This window comes from Kogia breviceps, chromosome 15 (assembly GCF_026419965.1).
Source record: "Kogia breviceps isolate mKogBre1 chromosome 15, mKogBre1 haplotype 1, whole genome shotgun sequence".
Taxonomy (NCBI): domain Eukaryota; kingdom Metazoa; phylum Chordata; class Mammalia; order Artiodactyla; family Physeteridae; genus Kogia; species Kogia breviceps.
The window spans coordinates 72,135,724-72,161,306 of NC_081324.1; the positions used below are offsets into that span (position 1 = coordinate 72,135,724).

Sequence of the window (25,583 nt, forward strand, 5' to 3'; positions counted from 1 at the left end):
TGCAAGTGGGAATTTGGTTTCCCCAGAGAAACATACATGACACATCAAGCTGTCCTTTTTTGTGTTTTTTTTCCAAAGTGGTCAAACCGAGCTGTGGTTGAAAATACTAGGCTTGGAAGGGAATCAGGTTTTTCTGATTCCTATTTTGCAAGTCCACATTATCCAAGACTTGATATTTGGATTCTAGAGCCTTCCTCTGCCCTTCCCCCATTAATTTGAAAGAACCTGGAATTTCATTCCATTCTCTTCATTTGCTTCTCAAACCCTGTAGAATTGCCCTGGGAAAGTGACCTGTGACACCCAGGAATCCTCTAGTACTTTTTTTTCGTTTATCTTTATTGGAGTACAATTGCTTTACAATTTTTTTTTTTAAGTGTTCTGTTAGTTGTTTGAGCTCCATCCTTCTGAATTGTGGGAAAACTATGAGTTTTCTGCCCTGTCCACATCGTTGCTGATGGGAGCTTTGTTTTCTGCTTGTCTTTTCCCCAAGGAGATGATAGAAAGTGACATCTCATCCATGATGTCAGGAATTATTCGAAACTCAGGGCAAAATCACCACCCTTCTCCACAGGAATACAGGTGAGGGCTTCAACAATAACAAATGATATCTTTTTGAATTGTTTAAAGTGTTTATGTGCTGGTTATGGTTTCTGAAATTGACCAAGAACTATGGTTACATTAAATTCTGTGATTTTGCAGGAGAGCTAGAAGATTTTGCTTTCGAAGGTGGTCTCTCTGAGGGTGTGTGACTTGTGGCGTGGGGCAATGAGACCACTGAAAGCCTGCAGTTTTTTGTCCCCTCCTGGGTGAGAGACTGGGCAACTGGGTAGATGTTAAGAAGACAATAGCAGTTATTGCTTCTCCTCCAGTGGTCTTAACAGGGCTCCAGGAAATGCCCCCCAAGAAAAGAGAAAGGGCTTGTCCAAGGTCACCAGCAAAGGGAGGGAGGAGGAGAAATAGGAAGTATCGCAGGCTCTCTCCCTGGAGCCACTGAAGGGCTGCCCTGGTTCCCAGTGCCCCACCCACAAGGCAAGTACCGTGTCCATGGGTAGAGGGGGCACAGCCCAGATTGTGGAGTGGGGACAGGACATGGGCTGGCCCGGGAAGAGCAGGCTGTCACGTCAGATCAACCGTGTTTACCCAGGGGCTGTCTGATCTCCCGGGACCACTGCAACTCACCAGTGGTGCCTTTGGGGAAGACCGAAGCCCCTAGTTAGAGGGCGGCTGCTTCCCGAGGGCTGTGGGCCTGAAGGCTGCCTTCTGAGACCCGAATGAGGCCACATATTCAAACAAATATTTGCTGAGAGACTGCTGTGGGTGGGGCTGGGACCCCAGATGTGGGCCAGGCACACAGCAGTGTGTGGGCACCTACTGTGTGCCCAGCTTGGGAGCTGCTCAGATGAGCACCCATTGTACAGGTGAGAAAACTGAGGCTCAGAAAAGTGAAAAGGTTTTCCCAAGATCGCACAACCAAAGACCTGTGGGCTTCCTTTCTGCGCTGAAAGGGTTTAAATTACGGCAAGTGGGCTGGGGACAGCCTAGGTTAGGAGCTTGGCTCTGGAGTCAGTTAGAATCCCAGCTTCTCTGGTTGTGTGGACCTCTGAGCCTCAGTTTCCTCATCCATGAAATGGGGACAGAAATAGTACCCACTGCATAGAGTTGTTAGAAAGATTAAATAACAATTTTAACTCTTATCACTTGCCATCTGTATGATCTTGGAAAAATCCTGGGGGTCCAGCTGTTCCTTTCCACATGGATTCAGGGCTGTTTTCTTATGTTAAACAGCATAAACAGAAGGCAGAATAACAAAATAACAACAACAACAATAATAATAGCTGGTGGTTTCTTAACCCTTTAGTACCTGCCTGCCCTGTGCCACAACCACCCTATGAGAGTAGCACTCTTGTGCCCATTTGGCAGATGAGGAAACCAAGGCTCAGCCAGATTAAGTGACCTTACAAGGTGATGCAGGTAGTTATGGGGACAGTGGGGACTCGAACCCTAGGCTGTCCCACCCAGAGGGTACCATGGCCACCACCCCCATGCCCCACTGGTAAAGAGAGCGTGGGGTTGGAACAGAGCAAGTTTCTCCACCACCTCGCAGCTGTGTGACCCTGGACAAGTCACTGCCCCTCTCTGTGCCTCAGTTTCTTCATCTGGGAAATGGAGCAATGAAAGAGCCCAATTTGCGGGTCATTGGGAGGATCCTGTGCTTCCATCTAGAAATGGTGTTGAGCCAGGCCTGGGGCAGAGTGCTTTCTCAGGGAGGGGAGATTTTATGATTATACAGAGACTCCCCCACCCCTTCCAACCACTCCCATTTTTCTCCCTGAATAATAGCCCAGAAGTTTATGGGCTTCTCATTCCCCCTCCCACATCTCCAGGGAATGACTCTGAGGACCACTCAGGCTGCTAGTACAGCCTGGTTCCAGCCCCCTTGCAGCCCTCTATGCAGCTGCCTGCCCCTCCATCCCCAGGGGCTGAGTTTGGCCGTTAAGTCTCAATGGCTGTGTGCAGGGAGGGTGGGGGGCGTAGCAGCTGGAGGCAGCTGCCCTGTCCCCAGGGAGCTGTCGAGAGTCAGTGGCCAGGCCTAGACAGCAAATGGGCAGGAGCATCCCGGCTGCCTGGGGCTGGGGATCTCCTGAGCAACGGCTAACAACAGCTCGTGCTCAACGTGGGTTAGCTGCTTTCCCCTTGGCTCAAAACTAGGAGGGAATCGACTCTTAGGGGTACTAGGAAATAATGAGAGTTATTAAGCACTTACTGTGTGCTAACTCCTTATTTTAGAGGTCAGATCTAACAACCTCCTTTTACAGATTGGAAAACTGAGGCCCAGAGCTGCAAACGGAGGCAGGCTGCTAGCTCCTTGGAACTGCAGCTTCTCCCAGGGCCATGCGGCTCAGTGGTTATCATTACAGAGCCTTGTGCCGGGTGTTTATTCCCCAAACCCTCAGTCCCTCCTCTAATAAAGGAGGTGACGTTGGGCAAAACCCTTTCCCTCTCTGGACAGTGGTTTTCTCATCGGTGAACCACAGTGCCAGGCACACAGTAGATACTTTATAAATATGCATCGGATGGAGAGATGGATGGATAAAGATTACACGAGAAATAGCACATCCACGGAGACTCAGGGAAGTTTCACTCTCAAGTGATGACAAAATCCTGTCCTGTGGACCAGGGCAGGCGGACACCACCTGCCTTTCCTCTTAAGCCTCCCACTGCGTTGAGTGTGGGGGATGGTTTACCCCCATTCCAGAGTGGCTCCACCCATCAGTTGTAATTTCCTTGGGTGAGGGGCTCCATATGGCAGGGGCAGTGACCATCTGAACATCTTTACAACCCTGCACCCTTCAGGGTGTTCAAGGTGGCCAGAATAGCTCCTCAGCCTACCCTCGGACAAGGAAAGAGAGGTAGCCTTCCTGGGGTGCAGTCCTCCTTTGGGGTCTTGTGTTTCCACCCCTAGAAACATGCACACAACATGCCCACGCACACCAAGTCCTGAGCCAAGTTCTAAAAAGGAAAGAGTCTCTTTTTCAAATTCCTAATCAAATCATTTCACATTACGCTCACTCTTGGCCCAGTTGGGAATTTCTAAGCTTGCGAAAATGGCATTAGATTTTTTTTTTTCCTGTGAACGGTTAGGAAAGAGATTACAAATGATCTGTTCGCTACATAAACAGCTCCATGAAATGTTTAATCCCTTTCGTGTAAAGGTTGGATTGTAAACAAGAACAGTTGGTAACGATGTAACAATTTCTTACTAACCATATCTCCAGAAGGCAGGTAAAACCTCCTGGTTATACTCATAGCAGATGTGCCTCTCTGTACTGCAGGGATACTGATCTGACACCCCATTCCCGCAGAGACAATATTTTCTTGGCAAACCCCTCCTAGTAGCCATGAAAGGCCAGAGGAGAAAAGAAAGAAATGTGGTTTGAGTACCTGTCTGGTGCCCTTTCTTACAGGTTATCTGATCTTATCCTCACAATTTCCCTCTGTGGTGGGAATTCTTATTCCATTTTACAGATGGGAAAACTGAGGCACAGAGATGTGAAGTGACTTGCCCAAGCTCACACAGCTACAAAGGGGTTGAGATAGGACTCGAACCCCAAACAGATGTTCCTTCCACTGCACAATTGCTGTCTCAACTCTGAGAACTCCCAAGATAGGAAATAAAGGGTTAAATGTGGGCTCTGCACTGAGAAGGCAGGAGTAGACAAGAGAGTTAAAATTAATGAGCGATCTCAGGAATCTATGCCACGGGTAGATACTAATGGCACTAGTCATTCACGGGGATGGAAACACTGGGAGATGTTGGACTGGTCTGGGAGGGCTTCCTGGGGGAGGTGGTGTCTAAGCTGGGTGGGAAATGGATAGAGATTGGGGAACGCAACATGTGTTGGAGCTGAACTGGGCTGGACTGGGGGGGAATCCCTCTTCCCTTTCCTACTCCAGCACGTATGGAATAAATGCCCACAGGGTGCCTGGCCCTTTGGCGGGTGCTGAACAAAATAGAGGGCCCCTCCATCCTTGCCCTCCTAGCGTGGAAAGACTGGAAACATGTATAAATGAATATACCTCATGGCAAAGTGCTAAATGTTCTGCAGACACAACACAGGAAGGAGCACCAGGGGTGGGGGTGACCAGGAAGGACCTCTCAGAGGAGGGAAATTTTAGGCTGTGGTCAGAAACATGAGAAAGAGCCAGCTGTGAATGAGTGCATGGAACAGCATTCCAGGCAGAGGGAACAGCATGTGCAAAGAGAACACAGAATGTTTGGGGAACTGAAAGATGGACAGGTTTGCTAGAGCAAAGGGGAGAAGGAAGGAAATGGCCAAGGACCAGATCATGGCAAGGAGCTCGACTCTTACTACCCTGATGGATTTTAAGGACAGTGACAAGTTCTGATGTCCCTTTTGAAAGGTTGCTCTGAATTCTGGGTATGAAATCCATCCATTCCACAAACACTTGCCTAGCACTCAAGCCACATACTGTACCACGCCCTGCAGTGATTTACCTACCCTGAACCAGGAAGCAGGCCAGCCCCTTTTATCACCTCTATTTTACACTTGAGAAAACTGAGGTTCAAAGACATTGAGTCACTTGCACAAGGACCCCCATTAGGAGTGGAGCCAGGACTGGAATCCAGGTCCCCCTGGGCTCACCCCATCCAGTGCCCTACTCTCTTGGCTCATCTTCCATCCCTCCATGGGATTAATTAACACGGCTGATCAATTAAGGATATTGTTAATTAATGTTATCAGCTTGGTCCCCTGGCCAGTGCAGAATGGCAGCCATGGACTCCAGGTGTATCTCACTTTGCCCAGGGCTACCACAGAGCCCCCTGACCGGTGGCCCCATCACCATGGAGGCACTTTGCAGCCTGATCCTTCTAAAAATGACGTGATAATGGTTTGCCCTTCCTGCTTACATCTTGATTTATTTCATCCATACTGGGCAGAACATCGGGTGAAGAGGCTCCAGGGTGGGTGGTTTAAATCCCAGCTCCTTTGCTGACATGCTGGGTGGCTGAGGGGTATCCCTTCCTCTCTCTGTGCCTCAGCAATCCCATCTGTGAAATGGGCATGATAAATAGCCATCCCACAGGCCGTCAGGAGACGAGGGAGAGGCAGACCTAAGAGGGCTGGCAGGAAGGTGGGCATGCCATGGGGCAGACTTCCCCTTCTTTGAATCCCTAGGTCAATTAGAAAGTTCTCTCCTTGGACAGAGGGAACTTTGTCTGCCTGCCAGAACAGGGCCTGGCAGGTAGGAGTTGAGGAAAAATTTGTGGAATGAAGCTGGTGCTTCCTGAGTGTCGGGTACTCTGCACGTTGCCCTCCCCGTGGAGCCCACTTTATGCTGAATCCATACTCTGGAGGATGTTGACACTAATCTGAACCACTAGCACGCAATACACATTGATGGGCTGGGCACCCTACCTGAACTATTTCCTTCAGTGCTTACAGCCCCCAATGAGATGTGTACAGGCGTTAGTACTCCCATTTTACAGATGAGCAAACTGAGGCTCAGAGAGGCAGATGACTGCAGACAAATCTCACAACTACTAAGTGACTGAGTGTGATTCAAAGCCAGGCCTGGGGGACCCCGGAGCCTACACTCGTAACCAACTACACTGAAATGCTGCAAAAAGAGAAACACGGGAGCCAGGGCCCAGGCTTTCTAGCTGAGATGGGCTCAGAATGTAGCATTACGGAGGGCGGGCCTGGGCCTTCTGATAAGCCCAGAACCTTCAGAGCAAAACTCATTACAGGAAACACAGGTAAAGTGCTAAGCACGGAGGAAGCACTTGAGAAATGGCAGCCCCATTATTGTACTGACAAGAAAGGGTTATTACTCTGATGTCGATTTTCCCAGGGTACCACCTGGCTCCTCCCCAGGGTCTGCCACCTCTTGGACACTCCCTGCTGCAGCGCCCTCCGAATGGGACTGTACCCTTCAGCATCCAGCTTCCAGCTAGAGGTGGGCTGCCCACCTCTACGGTCCTCCACCCCAGGTGGCCCTGCAGGTGGTGTGTCCCAGTGGCCGCCCCATGGAGATGGAAGGGGCTCAACCCCCTTGTGTTCCAGATGGGGAAACTGAGGCCTCGGGGGGGTCAGGCTGGAGGTGCTGAGGCCAGTACCTGGGCCCACTGCCAAGAGGCTGCTGAGGCGAGTTCACCTGGCTTGGCCTCACCTTTCCTATCTGTGAAAGGGGATGATGCCGCCCCCTGCGGGGGGCGGGGTGCGCGCGCACGCGCTCATTTTAATAAGGAGAAGATGGATGTGGCCGAGCTTTGAAAAGAAGTGCCTCCCGTATGGGCGGGGAACTGCAAGTGAACCCTTTTATTCAGAAGGGGACTCTGGAGTGCTCCCTAGGTCTTTTTATTTTCTTTTTGCCCCCAAAGCTTTCTATTCACTAATGAGGATCCCCTGCTGGTGACAAATCCTCCACTTGGTTTGAGAAGGATGCATTGCCAGGGGTCCCCTTTGGAACCCTTGAGGTAATAGTTTAACCTGCTTTTTCAGGTTAAACTGAAATCAGATGCTTCATCTGATATGACGCTTAAATGAACTCTTAATGTGTTCTCAACAGCCCCCTTAGGGTAGGTGCTATTATTATTATTATTCCCATTTTATATGTAGGGAAACTGAGGCCCAGGGCAGGTGATGGTCATACAGCCAGGAAGAGGTCAGGCCCGGGCCCGCCTGTCTTGGGGTTCACACTTGCTCCTAACCTTGGGGTGCTACTCTGCCTTCCTAGAGCCCTAGGACCAGTGAGACCCTGAGGGAACTTCTACTCTGCCAGTAATGCTTTATAGATGGGGAAACTGAGGCCTGGAGAGGGAAAGGGGCTAGCCCAAGATGTTAGAACTTTGGAAATGCAACCAGGGATTTACCTGCAGACCGCTCCCCTGAGTTACAGGGTCTTGGTATCAAAAGGAACCTTGGAGGTTGCTTAAGGCTCATCCTTCATCCAACAGGGGCCTGACAGGTCATCCCTTGGCTCCTACTTGCATGCTCCCAGGATGGAGAGCTCACTACTTCATGAGTTGCTTTATATGCAGCTCCAGTTTTTGCAGAGCCCTTCCCCATAACTTCCTCACTGGTGGGAGGGTGGGATGGAGGACTCTTTTATACCCAAATCTAATAAAACTCAAACTTCCATGAAATCAGCTCCTTAAATGTCCAAATCCAAATCAAGTGTCCAAGTTGTCTTAAGGCAAGGTAGAAACACCACAGATTGTTCCATCAAGATTGAAGAATGTTCCAGAAGGCTGCCGCCTAGTAGGATGCTTTGCGATGATGGGAATGTTCCACATCTGCACGGTCCACTATGGCAGCCATTGGCCACGTGTGGGCACCAAGCACTCAAAATATGACTGGCGTGACGAAGAAACTGAACGTATCATTTTATTTAATTTTAGTGAGTTTAAATTTAAATAGCCACCTGTGGCTTCCTATCGGGGAGCACAGTGCCTGGATTTCCTAGAACTCACAGAGCACATTTCTTCAACTGTTCCTTGTAGGGCAGGGAGAGAGGACGGTGGGGCTGTAATCAACCCAGGCTCTGGCTGGGGGACCCTAGACAGGCCTGTTTCTCCTGGGCCTCAGTGTCCCTACCTGGCAAATGGGAAGGTAGTAATGGTAACATACCTCCCTGATCAGGCTCTCGTGAGGATGACGCGAGATCAGTTGTGTAACCCACTTCCATTAGGCACAAGGTGCACCCCAGGGGCTCACTCACCCCGACCTGTGTCCACAGGCTGTAATAAGATTCAATTTTATTTAACTATAAAATTAAATAAAATTACACTGAGCCTTTCACCCCTGCCTGGGCCCCAGGGCAGTGGGGGTGGGGCATCTAGACAGCTGGATCTGTCTGCTCACTTGTCCAATCTTTGAGTAATTATTAAGCACCCACTGTATGCCCGGCCCTGTGATGGGCTCTGGGTGTACGGCTCCTGTCCTGCTTTAGCGTCAGCACCCAGCAGCGAACTCGGCCCCTGTCCCAGCCTCCTCCCTGCCAGACCTGGGGCCCCCCAAGATCTGGGAGTGCAGCCCCTGCCCTCCCTGGGGACATCAGCCAGGTTCAGAAGGTGGAGGCTTGTGGCCCGCTAAGGGGCTCCCTGGAGCTCAGAGAAATGGGGGCTCAAGTGGGGGGATGATGACAGGTCCAGAGAAGGAGAAGGGAAGGCATCCTTGGTGAAAGAAGAGAAGATACACAGGCACAATGGAGGGTGCTGGAGGAGGTGGGAACATTTGGTACCCTGTGGCCCAGGGCCCGTCACACACTACACCCGTGTCAGAGCACGGGGTCACCTGAGCTGGCAGAAGGGTGTGGCGGGGGCCATGGCTCCCCAGCACTGGGCGTGTGGGAATTACCTGAGCGCAGGAGCATGGGTTAACTGCTTTCATCCCCTGAAAGCCTGGCTCAGTGTCTTTAAATAGTGCTGGCACTGGGGACACAGGAATGATGGTCAATGAGTGTGTGGGATGGAGATGGGTCTGCGAGAGACCTGGGGGCCCTGGATGCCGCATCAGAGAGAGACGGACAGGAGAAGAGGATGGACATTACTAAGAGCCTCTTGTGAGCGCTTTGCCTCTGTCATTGTTATCCCACTCTGCAGGGGAGGAAACCGAGGCTCAGGAAGGTTTGGAAGCACGTCTGATGTCACCAGGCAGGGCAAGTGGGGCCAGGACTCCATCACAGGGCACCACTGACACGATGACAGAGAGAGAGAGAGAGAGACAGAGAGACATACATAGAGACAAACACAGAGATACCAGCGACAAAGAGTGGGAGGGAGTCAGAACAGAGGGACGGGGGTGAGATAGGAGGGGGGCTGCGGTGGGAGAGCGGAGGGAGCAGGTGGAAGAAGCTGTGTCTCTGAAGTTTCATAGTTTCGCTTCCTCTGGAGGTGACCCTGGGTGGGGAGGCATCAGCGACACGGTGACCTGGGGCTGGCTCTCCTCCTCACCCAGAGATGCAGAGAGCGAGTAGGACAGGTCTTGGGAGATCCCAGGGAGATGGGGCTGGGTTTGCCTCTTCCTTTGCATTGCAAATATCCCATCATTTTCCAGCAGACGAGAAACCCACTCAGGAGACTGACACAGGGTGTCTCTCTCTCTCTCTCTCTCACATACACACACACACACACACACACACACACACACACACACACACACTCCAGGGAATAATCCCAAACCCTTGCAGATGACAGGATGGTTCACAAGCCACTTCGCCTCCACACCAGCAAGCCAGTCCCAGGCAGGGTACAAGATATTACAGCTCGTATTATCATTTGTGCCCATTTTATAGGTGGGAAAACTGAGGCTAGGGATTAAGTGCCTTTCCAAGGGCTATGGCTCAGAAGCCATGGTGGCTCCTGAACCAAGAAGTCTTTCTCTTGTCACAACTGCCAAGGATCCCATGGTTTATGCCACTTAAAATGAAGTGCTAGGAGAGAGCAGGAATGGGGCACATGGGGGACACGTTGAATGAGGGAATTATAGGCACTGGTAAGGGAGAGGTTTGGGGGACCTTTACATGCCACCGTGGAGAGGGGGCTGTGTGCCTCTTTGCAGGGGTAGAGGAAGGTGGGAGAGAAGGGGACAGAGATGGTCAAGGCCCCGGGCCCGGAAGTGGGGATGGGACACTCCCATTTAGGCCCTAGAGCATCACCTCCTGGTTCCTGTGACACACAGTGAAGAGGTGCCTGGATGCCAGATGAGCCTAGGGGGCAGCAGGACATGAGCCAGGCTTCAGGGCCCGCAGACTCCATCACAGAGCTCCGGGGCATCCACAGACATCTCCGGAGACCAGCAGGGCCAGCTGGACCACGTGCCAGGCACATGGAAACAGGCATTCTGGCTTGAACTGGAGGGGGGACCAGACCACCCTGGCATGCCTGAGGCAGCAGGGGAACAGGACCTGGTGCCCACCCCCAGAATGGGCAGCAAAGCCCCAAGAAGGGAGAACGGGGGCCAGGCCTGTGCCAAAAGTTGAACACACACTGGCTCACCTGATCCCTGCAACAACCCAGGGAGATGTGGTCTGTTCCTCTCCCATTTTCCAGATGAGAAAGTGGAGGCTCAGGGACCGGAAGTAACTTGTTTGAGGTCTCACAGACGGCGGGGGGGGGGTGTGTGTCATAAGAACTTGAACCCAGATCCATCCAACCAAAGCCTGAGCTGTGCCGAAGCCCCTGCCACACCCCCTCAGGGCTGCCCTCCCCCCAGAGCTTAGGGAGGCACTAAAACACAGCTTCCCAGGCCCCACAGCCCCAGGGTGGGATTCCAGGGTCTGGGATGGACCTTGGACTCTGCATTTGAACCAGCCCCTGGGTGAAGGTCGTTCACACAGCCCCAGCTGAGAGCCCAGGACTCAGGATGGGGCATCTGTCCAAGAGGATATCCGGTTCTCTGCCTTTGGTGCTGCAGGTACAGCCCAAGATGGCAGCAGAGAGACCCAAATTCGAGTCCTGGTCACAATTTTGCTTTCACCAGTCTGGCCTCAGTTTCCCCATCTGTAAAGTGGGGCTGTCTGGTCCCTGTCCCTGTCCTGAGGCTATCTCAAGGACCCAAGGGAGCAGAGGACAGCTAAAAGTGCTGGATGTGATGGTCACTGTCAGGCAGTTCTCTGGGTTGGTGGCCTGGGGTCAGCCTGTTTCAGCCGGCCAAGCAGGCATTTAAGTAGTGCCACTGTGTGCTGGGCCAAAGGGTGATGGGGGGGCTCAGGGCCAGCCCTCAGCGAGCCAAGAGGCAGGATGTAGACAGAGGAATGGCAAGGCAGGACTCACTGGTCCAGGGAGCAGTCAGGATGCAGAGGGGGTCCCTGAGCTTGGGGTCTGGGTGGCAAAGACTTCCCGGAGGAGAAGGTGGTCCTGGGCTGGGAGGGGCCACATGGGGAGCCAGGAGCCCCTGCCCTGGTCCTTTCCTGGAGTATGACATTGGAAGCAAACTGCCTCCTTTCTCTCGGCCTCAGTTTTCCATTGGGTAAAAGGAGGGGTGGGGTCAGGTGATGTCTGAGGAGACTTTGGCATTAAGAGGCCAGAAGACAGAGTCTGAAGTGAGCCTCCAGGGATGGGCACAGCTTGGGTGGGGGAGGAAGAGCGCTTTCCTAGCATGGAGGTGGGGCCGTGGGGTGCCGGGGGCAGGACAGACACTGGGGCTGCTGCTCTGAGGGAAGGGGAGGCCCAACAGGGTTTACAAACAGCAGGAAAAAAAGAAAAGAATGATCAGAAGAGCACCATTAACTCAGCCCCTGCCACGTGTGCAGCTGTGTGCTAAGCAGTTACATTAGGTGATTCTCACTCTGGGGGAAATAAGCTCAGAGCATTTGTGAGCTCAGGGCCTCAGTTTCTCCATCTGTAAAATGGGCACGTCATGGGGCCCAGCATCTGGCATACAAGAAGTGCTCAGTAAATGGAAGCCGCTAGTGGTGGCTGCAGCAGGGGCAGGTCTGTGTGACCCCAGAGCCCAAAGCTTTGATGTATTTCCAATCCCCTGAGGACTTGGCTAATATTATCATTAACATTAATATTGATATTAAGGACGGCAAAGTCAGACACGGTTCCAAGTCTTTTCATGCATCAATACGTTTAATCTTCACCATACCCTATGTGATAGGAACTATTATTTAGCCCCACTTTACAGATCAAAAACTGAGGCTCTGTGGTCATCCATTTACAATGCTTGGTGTCAGTTTATTTATCTCTTGTAAAAATAAAATACAGTGCGTGTGTGTGGGAAAAAAAAAGTGATATGAGAGAGAAAAAAAGGATATAAGGGCTTTCTAAGGTTACCCAAGTAACAGTCTCTCAGTCTTTGTATTAATAGTCCACTTATCTCCTTGTGCATTAAACTTAGTTATTTATAAATTCTTAATAATTGTTTATGTGTAGTTCACAGCTTTCACAATCTTTAGTTATTGTGGCATATTACTTTTGTAGTAATAAATATACATTATTTAAAAAACAAAAAACAAAAAAACCTGAGGCTCAGAGAGGTTAAGTCAGTGGCCCAAGGGCACACAGGTAAGTGAAGATCAGGATTAGAACCTAGAGTCCAAGCTCTTAACCAACACATAATCTAACAGATTCACCCTGTCGCCAGAGATCCTGCTCCATGGTGATGCCCAGGAACCTGGTGTGTTTACAAGTCCCCCACCACCATTCAGGGGGCTCTGATGGGCCCCCCTCTTGAGAAACCTGCCACCAGGGCCTCATTTCCACTCCTCCCTGAGGCCCCAGTGCCAGGTAGAGCAGCAAGGGCACTGGGGAGCCACAGCAGGTTACTGAGCAGGAGTGGAGCTCATGCCACCAGATGCTGGGAGGTCGGCTGGCCGTGGGGTGAGGAGGGGCCTGGGTGGGGGCTGGCCAGGCTCCCCCCGACAGCGACAGCGGGCGGCATATCAAGCCCTGCCCCTCAGCCTCACCCCATGGTCTCCACGGGCCCGACGGGACAGATGGCATCGCCCAGGCCTGGCCTGTGGCTGTCACTTGTCCAGATGAGTTATGAGTGGGTCAAATGGGCGGCAGCGGGGGGGGCTGTAAAAACAATTGCAGGGAGACCCCAGTACAATGGGAGCCACGTGCCATGGGGGCAACAGTCGTTTGTCACACAATGGGCCGCCAGGGGACAGCAGCCGGGCCAACTGCTGCTATGGACACGGACCATACGAGTTTTCAAATCGTTTCCAGGCCCTGTTTTCCTACGAGGCAGCCAATCACTGGGGCAGCTGGGTGGTCACCTGATGCCAGCTTGGTGGGCCGAGGGCCCAGGCCCGGCTACAACCGAGCAGCGGGTGCCATGGCAACGCTAATTGTGGCCCTAAAACACAAGGAAAGAGAGAGCAGGAGAGATGGGAAGGAGGGGGGAAGAGAGACAGAGTGAGGGAAGGAGAGAGAACACAGGCTTGAGGCAGCCACGCAGATGGCAGGAGGGGGTGGAGGCTGATGCCCCGGCTGGGTCCACGGTCACGTGCATGAGAAAACCACAGGCTGCATCTCTCTCTCTCTCTCTCTCTCTGAGGCCCCAGGACACCTAGTTTTGAAACCTGGAGTTTAGAATTCGGATGATGGGCCTCTCTGGGCAACAGACCAGAAAGTGCCTCGCCTGTGGGGCCGCAGGTGTGCTGGGTGCGGCGTGGGCTCCTGGCTGGCTTGCAGCCACATTATAACACGGGCAGGATGCTTTTGTGAGGCCCAGGGCCCTGGAGCTGTGGGGCGAGCATGACTTCAAGGGCACCGGGGAGCCATAGTTACCCCAAATTGGGGTACCTGCCCGCTGTCCTCAATGGGCAGACTTTTTCTTTCCATAGAAAGCTATGCTTTTGCTTGTGAATCAGTTGAGGGTTGGTGGGTGTGGGTCCTAACTGGAACCTCCAGGGGCTGCCTGGGGTCACGGTGAAGAGTTCAGGCTAGGCTGCCAGCCCCACCCCTTCCCGTTCCGTGTGGCCTTGGGCAAGTGACTCAGTGCCCTGAGCCTCAGATTCCCCATCTGTGAAATGAGAATAATAATAACACCTGCCTCATCAGGTGACTGGGGTGTTCCGCGGGTTAATACCTGTGAAGGACCTGATTCAGCACTTGGCACATAGTAAGTGCTCAACAGACATTAGTGCTTATTACTTGGGGGTAGGGACCAAGTAAGATGTGTTAAGTGAATAAGGCAAGGGAAGATTTGAGGGTGTGCGATCTGGCTGCCTCAGGGGGATCTCTGGGAGTGGGCAGATTGGAGGATTAGGGTGGCTTGGGGGAGGTGAGAGGCTAAAGGGGGTGATTCCAGAGGTAGGCAAGCCCCCCAAGAGCTGGCCTGAGCTCCCCGCCCCTGCCCGAGCTCCTGCCCCTCCCCGCAGGCTCCTGGCCGCCACCGGCGATGAGGACCTTCCCGGGGACCTGCAATCACTGTCGTGGCTCACGGCCGTGGACGTGCCGAGGCTGCAGCAGGTGACGAGTGGCCGTGTGGACCTGGGTGGTCCCAGTGCGCCACACGCGTACCCAGGTAGGCGCGGGGACGAGGTGGGGTGGCGGGGGTGGGGCGATGCCCAGCACTGCCATCCACCACTGTGTGGCCGTGGCCAGGTCACTCTCTCTCTCTCTCTCTCTCTCTCTCTCTGGGCCTCTGTTTCTGCCTCTGTAAAATGGGACTAACTCTACCTTCCCCAGGGAGATTAGTTCATGTGCTCATCACTGTGCCAGGCTCTAAGTTTTCAGCAACAAATAAAGACAGCCCTTCCCTTACCCCTGTACATCTCGGACACCTAGAGCAGTCAGCAAACGACGGTCTCCGGAACCAAATGCAGCCTATGGCCTGTGGCCTTTGTGTTAAGAATGCTTTTACATTTTTCAAGGGTTATTAAAAAACGAAGACAGATCACACGTGTGGCAAAACCTAAAATATTTGCTGTCTGACCCTTTACAAAAGTTTATTTCATTTACCTCTAAAAAGTAAAGAAGTACTTTGAGGGGGAGGAGGGGAGGAGAGATAAATTAGGAGTTTGGGATTAACATATACACGCTACTATTGATATATATAAAATAAACAACAAGGACCTACTGTATAGCACAGGTAACTATACTCAATATTTTGTATAACCTATAAGGGAAAAGAATATGAAAAAGGACATATATATATATATATATGAATCGCTTTGCTGTACACCTGAAACTAACACAGCATTGTAAATTAACTAAGCTGCAATATTTTTTTTTTTGGTTGCACCGGGTCTTGGTGGTGGCAGGCAGGCTCCTTAGTTGTGGCCCGTGAGCTCTTAGTTGTGGCATGCATGTGGGATCTAGTTCCCTGACCAGGGATTGAAGATGGGCCCCCTGCATTGGGAGTGCAGAGTCTTATCCACTGTGCCACCAGGGAAGTCCCTACGCTGCAATTTTTAAAAATGATTATTAAAAATATTTTTTTAAGTACTTTGACTTCTTCGAAGAAAGTGCTGAGCTCAGGACCTGGCACACAGTAGGTGCTCAGTAAATGGCAGCTAGTTGCAGTCAAAGCAAGTGGATTAAATGTTTAGAGACACAGAAGGTGTCAAAGACAAAGTCAACAAAAACAATCACTGCAGTGCATGCACTAGGCAGCCTTCCTTCCCCAAGACGGAGGGTTAACTGTACACAAACACTGGGTTTGCTTCTGTCCGCTTATGAGTGGTTCTCAAGTTCCTATATTTTATAAAGCTATATTCTTAACATAAAATACAGATGCTACAAGCAGGAATATATTGTTCTCACAGACTTCTGTATTTCTGTGCTAAAATTAATGGAATCAGATTTTTAGATAAGTGTAATTTTCTCTCCAGCAGACCAAGTTGTTAAATCTGACTTGAATGCCTGTCAGTGATCAAAAGAAACTCAAAAAATGGACCAGAGAGAGGCTTTTGGTATTTAACAATAAATATGCCGTGGTAATTTTAAGCCAGAAAAAAAAAATCCCCACAGTACATTAAAAGTACCCGTAGTTGGAAAATTAATGCCTAAAAAGCAAACAAACAAACAAAAAAACTTAATGCCTAGGAGTCAGTCTTTCTTTCTTTCTTCCCTTCCTTCTTTCCTTCCTTCCTTTCTCTGTGCTGCACGTGGCATGTGGGAATCTTAGTTCCCTGACCAGGGATCGAACCCACTCCCTCTGCAGCGGAGGCACAGTCCTAACCGCTGGACTGCCAGGGAAGTCCCCAGGAATGTCTTTCATTGGACAAACTGTTCTTGGCCAAGTAGCAGGGTCAGCAAACTTTCTGTAAAGGGCCAGTAAATATTTTAGACCCTGTAACCCAGATGGTCTCTGTTGAAACTTTCCAACGTTGTCACTGATGTGCAAAAGCAGCCATACACAATGTGTAAGTGAATGGGTGTAGTGTGCCAATAAAACTTTATTTAAAAAACATGCTGTGGGGCTTCCCTGGTGGTGCAGTGGTTAAGAAGCCGCCCGCCAATGCAAGGGACACTGGTTCGAGCCCTGGTCCGGGAAGATCCCACATGCCATGGAGCAACTAAGCCCATGCGCCACAACTACTGAGCCTGCATGCCACAACTACTGAAGTCCGTGTGCCTAGAGCCCATGCTCCGCAACAAGAGAAGCCACCACAATGAGAAACCCGTGCACCGCAACGAAGAGTAGCCTCCGCTCGCCACAGCTAGAGAAAGCCCGTGCGCAGCAACAAAGACCCAACATAGCCAGAAATAAATAAATTAATTTGAAAAAAAAATGCTGTGGCCCAGTTTGGCCTAGTGATCAATAGTTTGTCAATCCCTGATCTAGAACCCCAAGGGGACAGCTGTGTGACCTTGGGCGGGTGCCTTCCCCTCTGAACCTCCTTCCTCATCTGCAATGAAAAGATAATAAGACTGCCCTCAGGGGGTGTTGTGAGGACTCGATGCAGAAAGTACCTTGCACACAGTAGGTGTTCCGTAGATGTAAACTCTGAAATAAGAAAGCCCCTTCCATCACTGCACACCTGCGTGCCTGTCACTATGCCAGGTGTTTGGAGCACTGAGTCACATAAAATAAGGTCCTGGCTCTCAGGGAGCTAAGGATCTGGTCAGACAGAAGGACAAGGCAGACAGACCAAAGCACAAAGGATGAGCCCAGGTGGCAGCCAGAACTCAGAGGAGAGCTGAAGGCCCCAAGGCAGGATCATCTTGTACACCAGCTTTGCTTGAATGGAGATGGCTACCTAGAAATCAGGCTGGTGCAGTGAGAATCTGTGACAGATGCGATGTCTGTCACAGGCCCAGCACAGGAGAAGGGGGTACATCTGCTATCCCTGAGCTAATACTTGGCAGAAGAGCAGATAGGGGCCCGCAGCTGGTAGGAACCCACTCTCCACCACTATTCCCAGAGAAGTAATTTGTCAAGTACCTACTATATGCCGGGCCCCAAGGGTGGGGGATGGCTCCATTCTCGGGAGGTGCCCAGGGACCAGGCTGTCCCGGCCCGCAGCCACCATTCCCCCAGCCTGGGCATCTCTGTGCTTCCTTTATCCAGGTGCCTTGGCCAGGGCAGCTGACCTGCACGTGGGAGCCGCCCCAGGTCCCCTGCTCCATGGCCCAGCTGGCATGGCCCCCCAAGGCATGCTGGGTCTGGGTCACCTGACCAACCATGGAGCCAGCGTAAGTGCCACCACAGGGGTCAGGGAGGGAGGGGGGTGTCCGACAGGGCTGGAGTCCCCCTTGACCCTCTGTCTCCTTCTCTCCCGGCCCCAGCAAATGAACCAGTTCTCTGTGGGGGGCCAGCCTGCATCCAGCCTGCAGGAGCCGCCACCGCTGTACTCTCCCACCTCCCAACTACAGTTCCCGCTACCCCCGGGCGTCCAGCAGGTACCGGGGGCTTGGAGGGGCCCTGGACTCATAGGCAGACACTCCTGACTTGGACTGGCGAGGGACTGTTCTGAGCCTCAGTTTACCTACCTGGAACATGGGAATAACATTCTTCACCATGTCATGGGGTCGTTCAGTCGGCTCCCCCAGAAACCCTGCGGTGGGTGGAGACAAGACGGTCTGCTGGGGTTGTAAACCCTGCATCTGGCTCTTTGAGATGGGGTGGGGTGGGGTCATCGTGAGTGACTGATGCTCTCTCTCACCGTCTCTCTCTCTGCCACTCTTCCCCGTCCCCACCCGTGGGAAGTGCGCTCCTGTGGGCCTGTATGGTTCCCCGTTTGGGGCACGGCCTCCCTACCCCCAGCCCCGCATGGCTGTGCATTCATCTCAGGAACTGCACCCCAAACACTACCCCAAGCCCATCTATTCATACAGGTGAGGTCCAGGGGGGCTGGGACTGTGGGGACCTCAGGGAGGAGAGGGGTGAGGGCTGCCTTGAGGGCACCTCAGACAGCTGGGTGTGGTGGCCCAGGCTTCCAAGGGGGAGGTTTCAGGGAGTGGGGAACCCCCAGGTGGGACCCGTTCTTAGGAAGGACCGTCATGTGGTCAGTCAACCCCCAGGGTTGAGAACCCACCCCAGACACAGAGCCTAGCACTCCACTCTGTCACTCACAAGCTGTGTGGTCTTGGGGAAGTGGCTTGGCCTCTCTGAGCTTCAGTTCCCTCTGATGTAAAAACTCATCAAATAATAGTATTATATACCTCACAAGATTTTGGGGAGGGGGGGGGTAAGCAGCCTAGTGAAAGTCTAAAGGCCCATTAGTTATGGGAAATGGATAGAAAGGAGGAAAAGACAAGGTTTCTCAAATTGGTACCAATGGCTGAGCTCAGGGTCAAGGTCAGGGGGTGGGAAAGACACAGGGCCAGGAAAAGGTATCAAGAGCTAACACTATGTGTAGGGGCTGGTACCAGTAGGGTTAAGCAGGGCCAGCTTCCTGGCAGAGGAGGCTTGGGCTGTCAGCCTGAGATGACTTCATGCCTGGCCTGCTCTACATTTTGCCTCCAGCTGTCTGATCGCCATGGCCCTGAAGAACAGCAAGACAGGCAGCTTGCCCGTGAGCGAGATCTACAGCTTCATGAAGGAGCACTTCCCCTACTTCAAGGTGAGGGGCCCAGCCAGGGTAGGGATGTTGGAGTAGCTCTGGCCTCTCCCTGGCACTGCCAGAACCCAGGATTGGCCCCGGGCCAAACGGGACCACCCTTTTAGTCCCCTAGTTATGTCCATAGACACCTGCAATGTGCACTCACACAGACATGGGCCAAGAAATCCCGAAAGAGAAGAGGGCATCTGAGCTGGGCTCTGACGGATGAAGAGGAGTTCACCAGGCATCCCAGGGGGCAAAGGGTAGAGGGCCAACCTAGTTATTCAGCACAGACTCAGTAAAACATAATGATGCTAAACACAGACTTGGTGAAAACCTTTGCCTCTCTGAGCCTCACTTTCACCCTCTGTGCCTCAGTTTCCCCCTCTGTAAGATGGGGAGAATGATACCCAGCTGGCAAGGTTAGTAAGGATCTGCATGTAAAGGTACTGGCAGCTCCTGGCGCCTGGTTGACCATTAGTAAGAGAGAGACAGAGAGAGAATAAAATGAATAGGGTATGAGGTGCATTGCAATATCTGGTTACCTAACAATAAAGTGTGAGCATTTATAAAAATGATCGACATTTAATGCACTCGACCAGTTATCCACATAGTAGCATCATCTTGCTTGCTTCCTGAGTGGGAGAGAAAGAGTGGGAGATCTGGCAGCCCTGGGCCTTGTCCTCATGTCTTAACCACTGCCCAGAGCTAAAGTACAGCTGCCCCTTTAATCAGGGCATGGACCCTCCCGTTTGCCAGGTTGCCCCCCTGCTCTCTCTCGTCTTCCCGACTCGAGGTTGAGCTTTGGCCACTGACATCGTCCCCCTGACCCTCTAGCCCTGAGCCTGAGATCCCCAAGGAGAGAGAGGGTTCAGAGGGGCGTCCCTGCAGGGGTCTCCCACGGGCCCATTTCTCCCCACAGACGGCTCCCGATGGCTGGAAGAACTCAGTGCGACACAACCTGTCCCTGAACAAGTGCTTTGAGAAGGTGGAAAATAAGATGAGTGGCTCCTCGCGGAAGGGCTGCCTGTGGGCCCTGAACCTGGCCCGCATCGACAAGATGGAGGAGGAGATGCACAAGTGGAAGAGGAAGGACCTGGCCGCCATCCACCGGAGCATGGCCAACCCCGGTGAGGCCCGGGTGCCCCGCCACACACACACACACACGTGCACACGCACACACATCCCTGCCCGGCATCCTGCCCATCCCACAACGAGCCCAGTCACCATGGCGGGGACGTGGGCGCCTGGTGACTGTCCCCCCCTCCCCTCCCCTGAATACACCTCTCCTCTCCATCCCTACGTGGTGGCTGGTCCATTGAAGGGTCTATTCAGAAACGTGAAAAGCTGTAGAATCTCGCTAACAACCCCGGTTTCTCCCGCAGACATGTCGAACGCAACAACCGTGGGAAAGCGTGGCTTCCTTACCTTTCTTACCACATCAGTGCAGATTCCCAAAGTAATAAAACAATAACACCCAGTGTGGGCTAGGATGTGGAGAAGTCAGCAGCATCATGTGCCATTGGTGGGAACGTGAGCTGTGAAACTTTTCCAGGGCAAAGTAATGTAGCGAAAACATGCAAACTCGGTCCTGCAATTTGGTCCACTTATTCTACTCTGGCAGTTTATGCTGAAGAAATCAAGGATGTGATCAAAGGGTTTATGAACAAAGTTATCCATCATGAAGTGATTTCTGATAGTAAAAAATTGAAAGCAATCTAGACATCCTGCAACAGGGGATTATTTAAATAGATATAATGTTATACCGTGCAAGTAGTAGAGATAAAAGTATTTGGGGGGATATAAAGAAATGCTCCCAATACAGTAAGTGAAAAGAGTCAGGTTATGAATCAATATACACAGCATGGTCACACTCTAAAATGCGTTTATATCCACACCCATTTGTGTATATATATGTTTGTGTGTGTATACATATATACATATATATACATACACATACACTCACACATACGTATATATCTATAGACATACATGTATACACACACACACACGGACTGGAAGAAATATACCAAAATCTTTACTGTGAATGAAGAGACCACTGATAATTTTTATATTCTTCACGTTTCTCTATTTTCCAAATCCACCCTGTTCGTGAATTACTTTTAGATTAGAAAAAAAATATATTGTACCTGCTTTTTTTTTTTTACTTAAGAGATAGAAGCTGGGGACATACAAGTGACATATGAATGGAAAGAGTGATATGGGAGGCTAATGTCACCCAGCCTTAGGAATATTTGGCCTGGCCCTGTGAATATCATCGTGTTTGAGGTTTGAGTACCAAGGGGGGATGGGAGTCTAGCTCAGAGATGAACAATTCAATAAGATGGAGAGAAAGACCATAGCAGGATCCAGTAGGCCCTCAGCTGAGAGCTCCGGGGTCTGGTTCGAGATCCAGGGCCCGTCCTGACACATATTTGGTGTGAGAGCTAGGGAAGTCCTTCTAAATTCAAAGTGTCCTCATTTCTAAAATGGGTGCAACCCAAATAGATCCTGGGACCCTAGTGATCCAGTCTCAAAACTGTGTTGTAGTCAATGAGATACAAGCCAACAACCAAAAATAATTCGAGAGTAATTTGCGTCTTGTTTCTATCCAAGAGTATTAAGGAGGATCCAAGTTTCAATCCACAGCAACGCTTCATGTCTCTTTAGCAGCAAGGAGTGGCTAGGACCCCTTGTATGTGAATAAATTTTGTCCCAATCTCGTGGGATTTGTAATCTCTGCCTTACCTCCCTCTCGTAGGGCTGTTATGAGGTTTAAGTGAAGTCCTAGAGTTACAGGATTGTCCTGTAAAACACGGTCCCCATGGGAGGAGCCAATGTTATTTGAGACCCCTCTCATTCCTCAAAGTCCCTATGGAATCTGTGATTTCATTCCATTTCCACAACCCTGTGCAGAGTGTGTGATGCCATCTCATAGATGAAGAGACTGAGGTTCAGAGAGTCCAAGAGGCTTGCTAAAAATCACTGGGATTTGAATCCAGGCCTGGGCTGGGGCCCAGAAACTGTAGGGTGGCTTCTGATGAGTGACCTCTCCCACTTGCCTGCAGAGGAGCTGGACAAGCTGATCTCGGACAGGCCAGAAAGCTGCCGACGCCCTGGCAAGCCAGGGGAGCCTGAGGCCCCCGTGCTGACCCATGCCACCACGGTGGCCGTGGCCCACGGCTGCCTGGCCGTCTCCCAGCTCCCACCCCAGCCACTGATGACCCTGTCCCTGCAGTCGGTTCCCCTGCACCACCAGGTCCAGCCCCAGGCACATCTCACCCCAGACTCTCCTGCCCCGGCCCAGACCCCACCCCTGCATGCCCTGCCGGACCTGAGCCCCAGCCCCCTCCCCCAGCCCACCGTGGGAAGGGCACCTGTGGACTTCGTCAACGTCAGCCCTGACATGAACACCGAGGTGGACGCCCTGGACCCCAGCATCATGGACTTTGCTCTGCACGGTGAGGCTGGAGGAAGGGGGTGAGGGGAACAGAGGCGGGGGTGGGTGGGGACAGGCTGGGGGAGGAGCAGCCCGAAAGGTCAGGGAGGGCAAGGGAAAGGAGGGCGATCTGCATTCACCCCACAGCGCGTCCCTTCAAAAAAACACTTCCCGACCACCTAGTCCTAGCGAATTACAGCAAGCATTTAGTTAGCACTTGCGGGATACCAGGCCTTGTGCCAAGCACTTCAGAGGCATCATCCTGCAACAGTCCTGGGAGGCCACTGCCATCTCATATTCCCATTCTGCTGATGAGGAAACTGAGGCCAAGAGAAGTGAAGTCACCGGCCTGAGGTCGCCCGGCTAGTAAGTGGCAGAGCTGGAATTTCAACCCGGGCCTCTCTGACCCCCAAACTTTCAACCAGTAACTGCTTCAACCTGCACGTGCCAACCTCGTGCCAGGTCACACTCTGACCCTCACTGCCATCCTCAATACACGAGGAATGAATGAATGAATGAATGAATGAATGAGCGAGGGGAGTTCAGGCTTCAGTGAAGGCTCATAAGTCATCCATTCACCAACACTGGTGCACCTACTGTGTGCCAGCCAACAGCCGAGAAATCCTCTGCCCTCAAGGAGTTGCGTGTCTAGTGAGGGAAATGGACAAGGTATCAGGTTAGTTAGTTAGCAAGTTAGTCAGTTAGAGCTGCGAAATGGGTATGTTTGAACTGCCCTGCTTCTCCACCTGGATTATCGTGCAGTTAAAACGTGCCGGGAAAATCATGGTTTTTGTCCCCTGGCTTTGACCACCATGGTACCACTTAACGAGGGCTGAGCGTTTCCCACTCATCGCCTAGTTTCAGCCTCTCAATCCTAGGCGGTGGGTTCTCTGATCATCTCATTTCCGCCCGAGGAGCCCAAGGCTCCGAGATGGTAGTGACGTTCCCTAGGACGCCCAGTGGAGAGGGAAGGGCCGGGAACGCCGGCTCCTCCATGCTGCCCTGCGACACGTGACTTTAAACACCACACGTGGTCTCTGCCTCAGCCTTAAGACGGCCTTCGAACTCGGGTCCGTTTGACATGAACGCTCTTGTCTTTGAAAGGGAACCTCTGGGAGGAGATCAAGGATGAAGGCTTCAGCCTGGACACACTGGGCGCCTTCGGAGACTCCCCACTGGGCTGTGAGCTGGGGGCCTCGGGCCTGACCCCCGTCTCCGGCGGCAGTGAGCAGTCCTTCCCAGACCTGCAGGTGACCGGTCTCTACAGCACCTACTCGACCCCAGACAGTGCGGCCACGCCAGCTGTCACCTCCTCCTCTCAGTACCTGGGAGCGCCGGGGAACAAGCCTATAGCCCTGCTTTGAGCCCACGGCCTCGCCTGCCCCAGAACCTGGGCCCAGGAAGGATGCTCACCAAGCCGGGTGTTCCTGCAGGAAAGGCCCCCCACCCTCCCACAGGCCTCTGAACGGTCGCTGGGGCTGCTGGCCGACAGGGCAATAGTTGCTCTCCTCCCTGACCTCCACGGGAAGTTTCTGGGGCCTCCCCAAGTCAGGAGGACAGAGGAGAGTGGACAAGCACCCCTGCCTCCCCCACTCTTGATGCTCCTCCAAGGCTTGAGATGCGAGGCCCAGCCGAGCTGAGAACAAGGTCTCTCTAGACTGCTTCCCCAGTCTGGCTCCCAGACAACCCGCAGCCCACTTTGGGATGCATTGGTGTGCCGTGGAAACACCCAAGGGGGAAGGCCTTTAATTTATTATCCTCCTAGGATGAAACACCTGCCTTAGCCTCCAGCGGACAGCCCCTGAGGCTGGGAGCGGGGCTGGCAGACCGTACAACTTCCCTTGGACCGGAGCAACTTGAACTCTGAACCGGGCACCTGCCCCGCTGGCCTCCGGGCCCCCTTCTCCCTTAGTCCGTTAGGGTTTCACAGAGCGAATCCCTGGGCCATCCCGGGCACTGTGACCCTCCGTACATTTATTTATATTTATTGGAGCACGTCCACGCCACTTCTTCAAACCCAGCCCGTGGCCCCTGGAACGAGACTCTGTGGTCCCTCCCTGCAGCCCGGTGATCCTAACTCCTAAATTATCCGCGCATCACGTCAACAACTGGCTCTTAAGCTCTTTGCAGCCTCGGGCTGCTTTTTAGAACAAGCAAGCACTTTTGATACTGTGAAACATCCCATTTTTAAAAATTAGAGACCAGATATTTTTCTAACTGTTCAGTCATGATTCGAATCTCCTGCCATGTGCACCTAAAAAGAGAGACACCCTAGTTTTGAGCGCTGGGGGCTTCAAGTCAGGATGGGAATGGGAGGAATGGCAGGGCCTTTTTGTACTGGAATTGAAGACAGCCCTGATGGAAAGAAAGTAAACTGAACCAGGTAAAACTTGACTCACGTAGCAAGTGGGGCTGTCGAAGCCGCAATGCAGAGTATGGGCACTTTTGGGCCTGTCTCACTGCCCCGTGACCTTTTTTATGTTTTTTTTTCCCCTCTCTTGTTGCCAGTTACTGACTTTCCAAGTGGCAGGTTCTGCAGACAGTTGGGTTAGAGGGGACCCAGGTGAGTGGGCTGGGACAAGAGGAGGTAACCAGGGATCGGCCTACGGCAGCAGCTTATACCACTGTCCTCTTCTGACCAACTGGATATTGGGTTCCTACATCTGGGAGTTCCTGAACCCTAGAGCCAGAATTTTCTGATTAATCCACAGCTACCTGGGAGGCTTGGTGTTCGGGCCTGTCTCAAAGGACCATCTCTAACTTCTTCCTAATTCTGGAACTTTCCACCAAGCATCGTTACACACAGCTCAGTGCTGCCCGTCTGACTGGCACTGGCTGCTCAGCTGCTTTGTGTGATGTGGCCCCCTCCCCCGCTGATAAGATGTCTGAGTCATTAAGGAAAACGCGTGTTCGGGTGATGCCAGGACTGTACTGTAGTGGTGGAGAACCGTCTTCTGTCAATAAAGGCTGAACGCAGCTCTGTGGCTTGGGTGGGTGGGTGGGTGGGTGGGGTTGACGGGGGAGGGAGGGGGTAAAGGACAACAGCGCCCTTCGCCCCTCACGGTGGAGACGCCCCCCTTACAGATGGGAAAACCGAGGCCCAGAGAGGGAACACTGAACCCAGGTCTACTGATGCCAGGTTCCCAATGTGCCAGACCCTGGGAGGACCTTGTCA

The 25,583-nt window shown here is 52.3% G+C and overlaps 1 protein-coding gene across 1 annotated transcript; it reads left to right on the top strand.

The window, feature by feature from the left end:
• Nucleotides 1–493: 493 nt before the first annotated feature.
• FOXN4 (forkhead box N4) lies at nucleotides 494–23,772 on the top strand. The gene is made up of 9 exons (XM_059040315.1): nucleotides 494–579; nucleotides 14,359–14,504; nucleotides 17,496–17,620; nucleotides 17,714–17,827; nucleotides 18,135–18,262; nucleotides 18,894–18,990; nucleotides 19,892–20,099; nucleotides 22,038–22,430; nucleotides 23,513–23,772. The coding sequence occupies exons 1-9, from the start codon at nucleotides 494–496 to the stop codon at nucleotides 23,770–23,772; spliced, it is 1,557 nt and encodes a 518-aa protein (XP_058896298.1).
• Nucleotides 23,773–25,583: the final 1,811 nt, after the last annotated feature.

Bases quoted from the DNA above. Each gene is read 5' to 3' on its own strand.
- FOXN4 (XM_059040315.1), top strand. From the start codon at position 494: ATGATAGAAAGTGACATCTCATCCATGATGTCAGGAATTATTCGAAAC. The intron at 580-14,358 runs GTGAGGGCTTCA...CCCTCCCCGCAG, and splicing joins CCTTCTCCACAGGAATACAG to GCTCCTGGCCGCCACCGGCG. The intron at 17,828-18,134 runs GTACCGGGGGCT...ACCCGTGGGAAG, and splicing joins TACCCCCGGGCGTCCAGCAG to TGCGCTCCTGTGGGCCTGTA.